We start from the raw sequence: 13115 nt of genomic DNA, 5'->3' as shown, positions 1-13115 counted from the left end.
CAACCATTTTGGTATTCAACTACCAGTTTGGTAGTCAACTACCAAATTATCGAATTATAAATAGGCAAGCAGCCTAAATAATCTCATCAGTTGGTGTGCAGCTCTCAAACAGTTAACATCTCTACCACCTCTCTATCAGTATGGTAGTCAACTACCAGTTTGGTAGTCAACTACCAAAAATTCAAGCTTTAAATAGGCAAGCAGGCAGAATAATTTTGTCAGTCGGTGCGCAGCTCTCGAATAGTAAACATCTCTGCCGAAAATTACGTTTGGAAGTCAATTATAGCCTTGGTAGTCCAACTACCAACTACCAAATTTTCGAATTGCAATGTTAACTGTGAGCTATCGGTGATCAGATAACAAATAATTATTATTTGGCTGGTGTTGATATGCTCATGGTGGCTTTGCAGTTTTGAATGTCAATCCAGCTCGCAACTACCAACTACCAAAGCTACCAACTACCAAATTTTCGATTTATAAATAGGCGAGCATGTAGAATAATTTCGTCAGTCGGTGCGTAGTTCTCGAATAGTAAACATCTCTTCCCCAAAAATTACGTTTGGAAGTCAATTATAGCCTTGGTAGTCCAACTACCAACTACCAAATTTTCGAATTGCAATGTTAACTGTGAGTTATCGGTGATCAGATAACAAATAATTATTATTTGCCTGGTGTTGATTTTCTCATAGTGACTTTGCAATTTTGAATTTCAGCTGGCAACTACCAAAAATCTATCAAACTATCAACTACCAAATTTTCGTTTTATAAATCGGCAAGCAGGTAGAATAATTTCGTCAGTCGGTGCGTAGTTCTCGAATAGTAAACATCTCTGCCGAAAATTACGTTCGGTTGTCAGATACCAACTACCAAATTTTCTAATTGCAATGCTAACTATGAGCGATCGGTTACCAGATAACAAATAATAATTGATTTGCCTGGTGTTGATTTGCTCATAGTAGCATTGCAATTTATCATCGTGGTAGCCAACTACCAAATTCTCGTGTGGAAATAGACAAGCAGTCAGAATAATTGCATCAGTCGGTGCAAAGCCCTCGAAAAGTAAACGTCTCGCTGGTAATTAATTCGGTTGTCAACTATCACCGTGGTAGTCAACTACCAAATTTTCGAATTGCAATGCCAACTATGAGCGATTGATTATCAGATAACAAATAATTAGTATTTGCCTGGTCTTGATTTGCTCATAGTAGCATTGCAATTTTGAATCAAGGCTGTTATCGTCTCATTTTTTATTTGCAAGGTTGCGATCGCTAACGATTTTTATTAGCGACGCTAACGCTAACGCTAATTTCGAAAAATGTTAGCGTCGCTAAACTTATTCGCTAACAGAAAAAAAGTTAGCGCGCTAGTAGCGGCCGCTAATAGCGATCGCTAATGTTTCGCTAAAAGATCTAGTGAATAAAACGATTTTTTAATAATAAATTTTTTAACACTTCTGATCACGCTGAACATGACGAAATCTAAAAAAATTTTCAATTTTGTTTTTGATGAACTTTGATTGATGAAAATTTATTAGATTTTATGATTACGAAGCTGCAAAGCTCCCATTTCTCAATTAACAGATATCGGCTCTCTAATTTCGAAAAACTGGAAAGTCTTTCAGAAGGGACACTACTGATATTAACAGTATTGTATTCAATGAATAGCTGACCAATTTCAGGATGACTTTTCAAAAAACTGTCATCTGACATGCAGAAGGTCATCTACATTGCAAATCGATAATTTTTGAATCCACAAAATCTTGTATTTCCAAAGTATCTTGAAATGTCTTTAAATAATGTCTGAGCAATGTTTTTCTTTAGCCAGCAACCACTTGTCAAATAGAATAAAACTGGTCCGAAAAGAATTGCCTTTGTTCACAATGTAGACAAAAGTTCGACAGTAATGTTCTGAAAATAAATGTTAAAGATTCTCTTTTTACGGGAGTTGCAAAAGATTGTGCGTAATAGCTATTTGCATCCTAGGGATGAATAATTCTAAAAACAAGCTTTCATGTGAATTTTGGTAATCCAAAGAGTTGTGAATTGAAATTGGTCTACTCAAGCAAAACACGACAACCATTTTATGACAACTCATTGACATCTACAACAGTCAAGAAACTGCCATGCCAAAAATACGTCAGTTTCTCCGTTGCTTTCAACTTTCACTTCTAGTTATGCAAATAACAATTTTAATAATTAATTTGTTCAATACCTAGAAAGTTCTATTATTCATTAGCGAAGTGATTAGCGATCAGCGAAAATAATTTCGCTAATGTCATTCTAGCGAGCGCTAACGCTAGTAGCGACAAATTTTCAAAATCAGCGTCGCTATTAGCGTCGCTATTAGCGGCGCTAGTAGCGACGCTAGTAGCGTCGCTAACGACTAGCGACGCTAATGCAACCTTGTTTATTTGTGACACAGACACATGGACGGACAGACAGACGGACAGATGAAGTGTCCACAATAGGTTTTTTTTTTCTAAAAGAAAAAAGACCTAAAAACGAAAAGTGCTTTTTGTCAATGTACTGATCCAATACCCTCTCTAGCAACCAAAGTAGGAAAATTAAGGTGGTAAAACTTTACAGTGTATTCTGTCATAGAAAATTTTACACTTTTACACTGACGTCAATACCTATTGCTTTAAAAAAGAGCGCGGCACGGCAACTCTATTACAAGAAAAAGTCAGTGGCACATTTGTCAAAATAAGGTGGTATTTTGACTGCGTCAAAACGAAGTTTGGTTGCTAGAGAGGGTATTGACTGATCCTGCTAGAGTATTGATTCTTGCACAGATAATCCGTAGACCCCCTAAACCCCTGTGCGTCTTTCTCTTAAGACGACATATGTGGTATTGGGTTCAGGAATGAATGTGTTAAGAGGTAGAAAAGACGAAGAGGAGACGATTGCTTCATGGATCAGCGAGTTTTGATTCACTTCAGGTTATACTCTTCAATGAGTATATAGAAGAGAAACGGTCAAGGTAGGTATCAAACTCGGACAACTGAAATAGACAAAACACATCAATTTACTTGAAAACATACACACTTCACGTTCACCATATTACATTTAATCAATCGTATAGCCATAGAAAAATTCATGTAATTCTTTTACCGCACTATAAATCGTAAAGAAATGAAGTTTTTTCCCGCACGATATAGAGTTTGGGAAAAACTGACATTTCTTAATGAAAAATCATGGCAAAATTTCAGTTGTCGGATGCACAAAAAAACATTATACACCGAGTTTGAGAGCGGGTGGAATGGCAAAAATTACGAGAAAATGTTAAAAATTCCCTCACTTTCGGCCCCGAAAAGAAACTCACCACAAATTTTCTGCATGATATAAAGTGAACTTGTCGAGCTGTCAATAAAAAAATGACGTGCATGTAGTGAAGTGACAGCGGGGTGAAAAAATGGCAGCATTTATTTTCATCAGTAAAAATTGTGCAAAAAATAAACATTTTACCCAAACGTTTCGTCAAGGATTTAATTCGATCAATCGCAAATCGAACGGACAAAAGTTCAACGAACTATCGGCGAGGGTACGTACACAATTCTGCCGTTTCCCCTTTAAACCAGTCCCAGATGCAATCTTCACTTTTTTTTATTTTGGTTTTCTCGAATCAAAAAAAATATTTTTCGTTTTGTCATGCCAAACCGAATTATTCGTTTTTAATCAAATCAAATTTCATTTCAATTTCCAGACCGCACACTGAATTGATTCGAGAAAACCATAAAAAATTGGGATTGCATAAGTGAGTGTTGATGTCGCGGACATAGTAATCGCAAGCGAAAGAAAAACCCAGTGAAACCATAAAGACCTTCAACTTATCAAAATTAACGAGACACCGCGCACGTATATTTGCTGCTATCACTGCGCATTTTGCCCGTAACATTTGTTGCCATTGAACCTTATCAACTGAGCTGAGTGAAAAACGATGGGTCGAACGTTGCGTTTAAGAAAGCGCCAAACGTCGACGGACTCTTTTACCAATTTAAGTGGCAATCCGAAACACATTGCGTTGGTGAAGTGGCTGAAATCGACCGGTTGGTCAAACGAAACCAAATTGAAAACCGGCGACTTTGCGATCACCGGCCGTGGTGTGTATTCGAAAATAAACATCGACGCCAGCGATCCGTTGATCGAGCTTCCGTTCTCCTGTCTGATAACACTCGCCACCATAGACGACGATTTGGAGTTTAAAAACATTTTCCGTGAGTCCATCGACCAGCTGACCACCGGCAAATCATGCGGCGAAATTGCATTTCAATGTCTGCTGGCACTGTACCTCGTCTATCTGCGGCACCACAAAAAGTTCGTCGAGTACATTGACTCGATTCCGACGGAATTCACGACGCCATTCTTCTGCTCCAAGCAAGAGTTGATGGTACTGCCGGACGTCATATTCCAGGAAGTGTTCGACCAGAACAGCGAAATCAAATTGAATTACGGAAAATTCGCATCGGTTCTGAACGACAAACTGTGCAGCTGCCATTGCGGCGACAATCTGTCGGTGGTGTTCAATTTGGAATCGTTCAAATGGGCGTACTTTGTGGTCAATTCGCGGTCGGTGTACATCGATGACAAAGCGATGAAGCAGATGTCGTCGTCGTCAAAATTACTGAAAATTCTGAGCAACAAACCGAACATTGCGCTGGCACCATTCCTAGACTTAATCAATCACAGCGACAAAGTACCTGAAACCAAACCCCAACTGTCCATACCACTGTCGGCACTAAGTCCATCCAGCAAGCCGGAACTCACCTATCAAATCTACACCAACACCAACATCAAAAAGAACCAGCAAATCTTCATCAGCTACGGTACATTGGACAACACAACACTGCTCAGCGACTACGGCTTCACCATACCAAACAATCAACACGACCGCATCACATTCACCTTCACCGAAATGTCGGATTTCTACAAAGCAACCAAGATCGTCCAACCGAACTCCAATCAAAAGTTCAAATTCATCCGAGAAAATCGGCTGACCGACGAGATGTTCGTGAACCGAGCGGACGGTTTCAGTCACAATTTGATGATTGTGTTGACGGTGCTGTTCGTGCATGTGGAGCATTTCAGCAATTTGCTCAGTCAGGTGGCGTTCGGTGATGTGCCGCCATTCGAACCGATCGAACAGGTGGCCGGCGATTTGATCGAATTTAAGCGAAAACAATTCGTGAAGAACAGGGAAGCGTTAGAGAATCTACGAAATTTGGGTGAATTGACAGAGAGTGGGCGATTTGCCGTTGAGTATGTCAATGAATGTATCTGTCTGTTGGATGATGTAAATAAAATGAAATCCTAAAAGGTGCGAGTTTGCGAGTTTTCTCTACATCGATGGTCGTCGATCCCTTGGATTCTTATTGATTCTCATCCATCAGCCGAAGTAAAAGTTATAAGTGTGTCGTTCCTGAAGAAGTGCCTGATGCACTTGTCACTCAAGAAATGGGTGAAAGTTCTCTGTTGATAATGACGGCACTAAGGTAATAGAGGCCTTGCAACCGTTACTTCCCCGAAACTTTTCGTTCTCCGGAAAAGTCGTAGCCTTTCGTAACATTTCGAATCGAAGCCACTACCATCGACGAAAATCGTTTGTTCGTTCTCTGAATTATTCGTTTCTGAGCTCTAAAGTGAAAGGGTGACTTGGTGTGCATCTCAGTCAGCTTTCATCGTTACTCGATTGGCATGAGTGTCGAAGGGAAGTTATTAGTTTGTAACACATAAAGGATGAAAGGGAAAAAATTGCTGAAAGGTCTGTCGTACCAGACAAGTTAAAGGTTTGAAAAAGTTGAGCGTCACCTTATGACAGACGCGATCTGTGACACTCTCTGATTTCCGTTAGAATTACGAAAGAGGCTGAAGATCACCTCGACTTCAACCAGATTTTCACCGATTTTCCCTGCTTGACCGATGAAGTTAAATAAAGGGCGTAGTTTAACATTACCATAACGAAAGCCAATGTTGCAATGACAACGGAAAAATATCATCAAACCTAATCGAAAGTGCATAAGAACTAGCTCTGTGAAGGAACTGAAGGTTTGCTCACAATACAGAGTTTTACTACAATAACAAGGGTCGAACTGGTCAAAAAAAGCCCTTCGGGCTTTTCCTAAAATTTTACTGTAAAAATCCCTTTGTTGACCTTCATCCATACACAAATGAAAAAGCCCTTCGGACATCGCCCATTTGCCCTTAGGACCATTTCGGGCCTGACACTAACTCTAGGTCGTAGGCACGCATGATCCGTTTCACTTCCCTACTATTATGTACTTTGACCTAGCGTACCATTTGCGGACTTCAAATCTCCAAAAGTAAAATTGAGTAAAATTTTGAATAATTCCAAGTTAAATCAAATCCCCAAAATTGGACCCTGCCTAGCACTGCTATGACACTCCTTTATAATGTAGCTGTCATTCTTAGACCGGAACAAGTTTACATACAACAGGTTACACACCGCAGTTGCTCAAACAAAGTTATTCTATTTACACAATGACATCTGTTTAGAGCCAAACCACCTTTTGAGCATTAGTAATGGTAAAATGAATATAAAAAACCGAAAGAAATAAAATAAAAAAAATTCCGACGAGGATGGGATTCGAACCCACGCGTGCAGAGCACATTGGATTAGCAGTCCAACGCCTTAACCGCTCGGCCACCTCGTCATATGCGTAGATCTCTGACTATAGTCAATTAGTATTTTCAAATGTGTTTGCAGTTGCTGAGGTGTCTGTATTCTTGACGATCACCTTTCAAAGTTTTCATCATTTTCAATGGACTTAAAAACGTAATCGAATTCTGTCAGCTGTTTATTTCCCAGAAGTTAAGATTCTAATTTTTTTTTTTGAAATTTTCGTAATTCAGCAAGTTTGGGGAAATGTACTCAGCCTAGCGAATTGTTCGACGGCATATTTTTTTAAGGTGCAAGCGCAGTTCACTGTTTTTGGTCTCCGTTTAGATATTGCGCATGCGCACAGAGAGAATTTTCTCTCTGCGCATGCGTATTGTCTAAACGGAGACCCAAAACGGTGAACTGCGATTGTAGCTTTAAAGTTGAAAAGAAATGCGCATCCGATAACTTTTGGGATTGCCGTTCGTGAAGGACGTCTTACCTTCAGAGATCGGATTTACAAAATTGACGTTTTTTACTTGCGCCTGCGTTTCAACAACATTTCTTCTTATTGTCTTTGCAGATCTTTTCCACATCGCATGCGTTAGATGCTGTCAGTAAACGCAATGAAAGTCAACCATCGAAACCGGTTCTGGGCACAAACATTTTCGGGAACATTTTCGCGAAGAGAAAGCCAATTCGTTCAGGTAATTTGGGAAACACTTTTTTCGTAGTACAAGCGGCAAGGTTTTAGGTTTAGATGTTAACCTTTTACAAGACGGATTGTCGTCTGTTTTCGGCAATGACGACGACGACGACAATAAAAAGCGATGTGCTCTGGCTATGGTGCTCTCTTAAATAGTCAAATGCGTGGAGAAAGAGAGGAAGAGAGAGAGAGAGAGTTGCTAATTGTATCGCTTGTCGTTTGTAAAAGGTTAAAAATAGACAGCATCGATTCAACACAATTCAAATAAACTCCGAAAGAAGGTGAGATATGCGAGCTGGATGAGGTGATTGGTAAAATGAAATGAAACAATTCGTAGTCTAGTTTAGTTAGTTGAGTTCGTTCGATTTTCTTTTATTATTTTTGTTTTCCTCTCTTCAAAGCGTAACTAACTTACTTACCCATTACCCTGTACGTTCATCAAGTCAACAGATTCGATCCTTATGCTTAAGGTGCCAGCGCAGTTCACCGTTTTGGGTCTCCGTTTAGACAATGAGCATGCGCAGAGAGAGAATTGTCTCTGTGCACATGCGCAATATCTAAATGGAGACCCAAAACAGTGAACTGCGATTGCAGCTTTAGTTTCCTCTTACCAAAAAAAGTACTCCGTGTGAGAGACAAAATTGAATTTTTTCAATTTTTCTTTGTTTATTTGACAGATTGCTCTCTCACGGCTCTCTAACGGAGTACTTTTTTTGAGTGGAATGGGCACTTTAGTAATAAATGAAACATTAAAGCTGCGAGCGCACTTACACCGTTTAGCTCTCCGTTTACGTTTTAACAATGGAAAGTGGGAGGAGCTTCCATTGTTCACTCGTAAACGGAGTGCTAAACGGCGTAAGTGCGCTCGCAGCCTAAGAATGTCAAATGGGAAAACTTCTAAAGGTTTCCATACTGTCACCAATTCATCCAAATTTGGTGAATCTTTGCAGTGACTCCCTGACATTTTGATATATGTCTGCGAAACCAATGGAGCTTCCATGACGAAGTCACTTTGCATTTGGTTTTTGTTTGATATTGGACAAGGATGTGCCTTAAAACACATCCATCAAATTCCCTCAGACAGATGCAGTGAAATTTCCGCATGAATTTGCTTCCACACTTACAATCAAAACTGTTTATATTGTGGAAACTGCTACCCGTACGCGCGTGGTAGTGGTTAAATTGTATAAACAGTTTTGATTGTTGAGTGGATCATCTGAAAAACAGCTGAAGCAAATTCATGCGGAAATGTCACTGCCTCCGACTGTAGCTGGTAAATGAATTTAAGTCGAGTGAGATGTACCATATGGTGAAATCGGGAAAGTCCTATTGCTCCTTTCATTTTTTCAGTGTCGTATGGCCCTTTTGGTAGCCAGTCTGACCCGAAATGGAAGTGATCAATTTCGGGTTCGGTTTAATTCGGGTTAAGTCTTAAATCTTAAGTTAGCGTACAGGTCGACCTAAATTTGATCGGAGCAAGCATTATTTTCAAGAGCAGTGCCAACTTATCATACAACGTGAGCAGGAAGGGTGTATGACCATATGGAGTTGGAAGACGGTTGCGATCTTTTTGGACAGTTTTGAGTACCACATTGTCTATGAACCATGACCCTAAAAAAACCCGTGCACCGTCGGATGTTAGTGTTTCTCGCGAACTGAAATTCTCGAGATGTCAACGGATTTTTTCAAGTTCATTTTAACAAATTGACAATTCACCACATCACAAGGCTCCATCTAAGTCCGTGATGGCAAGTAGAATTACTATGACATCACGTCGAATTGGCCATTTATTCTGAACTCAATTGTCTGCTTCGGGAACTGAAGTTTGCTTATATTAGTTTCGTTCCCATAAAATAACTTTCAATTGGACATTAGGTCCGCTTCCATCACACACACACGCATCCTTTTATTAACAATTTTCGTTTTGTGTTTTTTTCCTTTGTATTATTTGCTCTGCCTGGCTTTGACCTTTGTGGCTATTACTTTCAATCGAGTAATTCCCATATAGGTCAAGGACAGCCTGTACGATACTGTTTTCATCCAGGAGCATCCACAGACACAGGTGACACATTCGGAGTGGCCGGTGCACCGGACATATCTTCCAAGGACATGCTAACGGCCATGATGTCATACATTTGGCCCAAAGACGATGCAATGATTCGGAAACGGGTTGTTCTGTCGCTGAGCTTATTGATTGCGTCGAAGGTGGCAAATGTCGGTGTACCGTTTCTGTTCAAAGCGGCCGTTGACGGACTGAACGTATTGAGTATGGCTACGGCGCCGGAAGCTGTGCTGGCCAGTACCGTTTCGCTGGTGATTGGTTACGGTATTGCTCGGTCGGGAGCGGCAGCGTTCAACGAAATACGGAACGCCGTTTTCGCCAAAGTTGCCCATCATTCCATACGGAAAATTGCGACCAATGTGTTCATGCATCTGCACAATCTGGATTTGGCGTTTCATTTAAATCGGCAAACGGGCGCGTTGTCTAAGGTTGGTGCGGGAAAGACTCTTTGTGCCACCGAGAATTGAAATACGACGGATTTCAATATCGATAACTAGATTGAAATGTCCAAAATTACAACACCCGTTTTCATGGCTTATTACAACACTCAAACCAGTGTTGAAATGAAATTCGTATGAGTTATTACAGCATTCGTTTTAAAAAAATGCAAAGCAACGTGATCAATCAAATTCGAAGAGTGATTGTTTACAATGAAAATTCTGAATTTTTGTGCATTTGTCTATTTCAATTCTCGGTTGGCACAAAGCATGATGTGTTACACGTATTGTAATGAGATTTTTTCAGCACACGACCCAATTTTCCTTACTCGCTCCGCTCGTAAGGAAAACTTGGGTCTAGTGCTGAAAAAATCAACATTACAATACTTGTAACACAACATACTATTTCAGGTTGCGGTTGAAACATTCTCATTTTGCAGACAATCGATCGAGGATCTCGAGGAATCAATTTCGTATTAACGGCCATGGTCTTCAATGTTGTCCCAACGATTTTTGAGCTGGCGCTCGTCTCAAGTATTCTTGGAATTAAGGTAATTTCCCGTGGGAATGTCCGCTGGGTGTACCTGCAATTCATTCAAAATCCATTCGTCTTTTAGTGTGGATTAGCTTTCGCTGGCGTTTCAATGGGCTGTGTCGGAGTATATGCAGCGTACACATTGACCGTGACCCAGTGGCGAACCAAATTCCGTGTGTTCATGAATCGAGCCGAAAATGACGCTGGAAACAAGGCCATCGATTCGCTTATCAATTACGAAACCGTCAAATATTTCAACAACGAGAAGTACGAGGCCGAACGATACGACAACGTGCTGAAGAGCTACGAACAGGCGAGCCTTAAAACGTCGTCCAGTCTGGCGCTGCTCAACTGGGGACAGAATGCAATTTTCAGTGTTGCTCTCAGCACGATAATGGTGCTGGCCGCTCAGGAAATCGTTAAGGGAAACATGACCGTCGGTGACTTGGTCATGGTTAATGGATTGCTGTTCCAATTGTCCATTCCGCTGGGTTTCTTGGGAAGCGTTTACCGGGAAGTCAGACAGGCTCTGCTGGATATGAAGAGTATGTTCGTTTTGATGAGCATTGAGTCGAACGTTCGAAACAAAATCGACTGTCCACACCTGGCGGTTGATCGAAGCAATTCAACGATTGAATTCAGGAACGTTGCTTTTCAGTACGAAACGGGTAAGCCGATTTTCACGGACCTCAATTTCACAATCCCGGCCGGTAAAAAGATTGCATTCGTTGGCGGCTCGGGATCAGGGTATGTGCGCTTCCATGTGACTCTGTCGTCAGATTCTCATTCGGTGTTTTTTCCCCCGTTTAGTAAATCTTCGATGATCCGGCTGCTGTACAGATTCTTCGAGCCACAGTCCGGTTCGATTTTGATTGGCGGTCAGAACATAAACGATGTCGACATCGATAGCCTACGCAAATCGATTGCGATTGTACCGCAAGTAGGTGAAAAGGAACGTTGAAAACGGTCGCTTTGGTTTGACTAAAAATTTGAATTTTAGGATTCGGTTCTGTTCCACAACACGATCAAGTACAACATCAACTACGGCAATTTGAGCAAAAGTCAGGCTGATGTGGAGAAGGCTGCAAAGATGGCTGACATACACGATAGTATTTTGAACTGGCCGAACGGATACGATACGCAGGTTAGTTGTGGAACAGAAAGACAATCTTGAAGGGAAAAATGTGGAGAAAATGAATTCGACCTGACGATGTCATCAGTAGCCCCGAATGCCCTAGTGATTGAGTGACAAGAGAAAAATTCTCGAAGGGATGGTGGACGATCTGGACTGTCAAAACGTTTCAATTGTCAAAATCTCTCCGAATAAAAGTCTGACGAGGTGCAAGGTCTCCAGATTTGAAAGTCAAAGAAAGAAGTCTCTAAAATGGTGAAATCCCAACTTGTATGGCGGAGTAGCATTTTTTTTCGATTTTTCATGTTCTACGTACAGTGTGGGTCGGTGCAGGTCGACCATGTCAAAATTGGCGAGTACTATCCACTAGGTGCACCAACAGACCCGTTGGAACATTGACCCGAATCGTTAAAGGGATATCTGTCATCCCTTCCATCCATTCGTAGCATTATCTAATTGAATTTGTTCCTGTTTCTCCCACCGCAGGTCGGTGAACGTGGCCTAAAACTGTCCGGCGGAGAGAAGCAACGCGTTGCCATCGCCAGAGCTATTCTAAAGAACACTCCAATTTTGGTGTTCGATGAAGCGACTAGCAGCTTGGATTCGATCACGGAACATGTAAGCCCGTCTCGTCCGTTGACGATTGTAACATGTGATGACTAACGCAACCACAATTTCCTTCCGTAGAATATTCTTCAAGCTCTGATGCGAGCCACCGAAGGACGTACGAGCATTTGCATAGCACATCGACTGTCGACGGTCATGGATGCCGATGAAATTTTGGTGCTGGAGAATGGGAAAATTGCTGAACGAGGTACACACAGCGAGTTGCTGCCGAAAGGTGGACTCTATTCAAAGTTATGGTCGACGCAAAATAAATTGTAGACGAGACGCAACGGATGGAGGGCAGGGGCTGTTGTTATTTACTATTTAGGCTGTACCTTTTAACCGTTGTTTTTAACGTTCTTTTGAAGGATTCACCGTATTTGAAAGAATTTTTCTTTTTAATTAATTGTTAAAATCGTTCGTAGACAGAATTGTTGTTACGATGTATACACACACCACACCTACCTACGCATAGTATATAATAAGATAAATGATGAAGAGACTATTTTTGTAAATTGACGTGTCCTATACTGTAAATAAATAAGTTTTAAGACCACACACAGCACTGAGGCGCATCGTTTTCTTAGTTTCTTGACTGTTTGGCAACATTAATTGCATGGGTATGGGTATGGGTATAGGAGGTCCCGACAATGTGCTTAAACTTGGAACGATGCATTCTTTTGAGGAGATGCGACATTTACACACGGTCAATGTAGTCAGTAACTATCGTTAAAAGGCCGATATTATTGTTCAAAAATAGCTATTTTGCTAACTAGTTAGTAAATGGGCTTGTTTTGCGCACTAGATGTGAGTTTGCCGATATGAGCGGAGCGAGTTAACACATCGTGTGCGCAAAACCCCATTTACTGACGTTTCGTGAACAGAGAAATGATAGGTTGGTATACGCCTGTGGCGAGATAGAAGGAACATGTGAATGACAGTTGGCTCCTACTATGGGAGAGAATGGGAGAGAAAGTGACATTCCTAATGTTTCATTTATTACTAAGGACCGAATCTGTTAACTT

General features: G+C 41.0%; 2 protein-coding genes and 1 non-coding gene across 5 annotated transcripts; 2 read left to right on the top strand and 1 right to left on the bottom strand.

Annotated features, from left to right (window-relative positions):
• Positions 1-3371: 3371 nt before the first annotated feature.
• LOC119083871 (SET domain-containing protein 4) lies at positions 3372-5320 on the top strand. The gene is made up of 2 exons (XM_037193680.1): positions 3372-3540; positions 3703-5320. Exon 2 carries the CDS (start codon positions 3937-3939, stop codon positions 5308-5310), a length of 1374 nt encoding a protein of 457 aa, XP_037049575.1. The 5' UTR covers positions 3372-3540; positions 3703-3936; the 3' UTR covers positions 5311-5320.
• LOC119083866 (ATP-binding cassette sub-family B member 7, mitochondrial) lies at positions 3385-12648 on the top strand. 3 transcript variants are annotated; one of them, XM_037193674.1, is made up of 9 exons: positions 3385-3540; positions 7196-7319; positions 9375-9808; positions 10258-10368; positions 10435-11099; positions 11163-11292; positions 11353-11496; positions 11971-12102; positions 12172-12648. In XM_037193674.1, exons 1-9 carry the CDS (start codon positions 3412-3414, stop codon positions 12367-12369), a joined length of 2067 nt encoding a protein of 688 aa, XP_037049569.1. In that variant the 5' UTR covers positions 3385-3411; the 3' UTR covers positions 12370-12648. The 3 variants fall into 3 exon arrangements, with proteins under 3 accessions (XP_037049569.1, XP_037049568.1, XP_037049567.1); XM_037193673.1 differs by having other exon boundaries at positions 9363-9808; XM_037193672.1 differs by having other exon boundaries at positions 9327-9808.
• Positions 6586-6667, bottom strand: Trnas-gcu. Its single transcript has one exon. It is a non-coding gene; the product is annotated as a tRNA-Ser (tRNA).
• Positions 12649-13115: the final 467 nt, after the last annotated feature.

The sequence above is a fragment of the Bradysia coprophila genome, unplaced genomic scaffold (genome assembly GCF_014529535.1).
Source record: "Bradysia coprophila strain Holo2 unplaced genomic scaffold, BU_Bcop_v1 contig_70, whole genome shotgun sequence".
NCBI lineage: Eukaryota > Metazoa > Arthropoda > Insecta > Diptera > Sciaridae > Bradysia > Bradysia coprophila.
The sequence above is the reverse complement of the archived record's forward strand: the minus strand, read 5'-3'. Positions and strand labels throughout refer to the sequence as shown.

Bases quoted from the DNA above. Each gene is read 5' to 3' on its own strand.
- LOC119083866 (XM_037193672.1), top strand. From the start codon at position 3,412: ATGGCAGCATTTATTTTCATCAGTAAAAATTGTGCAAAAAATAAACAT. The intron at 9,809-10,257 runs GTTGGTGCGGGA...CTCATTTTGCAG, and splicing joins AAACGGGCGCGTTGTCTAAG to ACAATCGATCGAGGATCTCG. The intron at 11,293-11,352 runs GTAGGTGAAAAG...TTTGAATTTTAG, and splicing joins CGATTGCGATTGTACCGCAA to GATTCGGTTCTGTTCCACAA.
- LOC119083871 (XM_037193680.1), top strand. From the start codon at position 3,937: ATGGGTCGAACGTTGCGTTTAAGAAAGCGCCAAACGTCGACGGACTCT.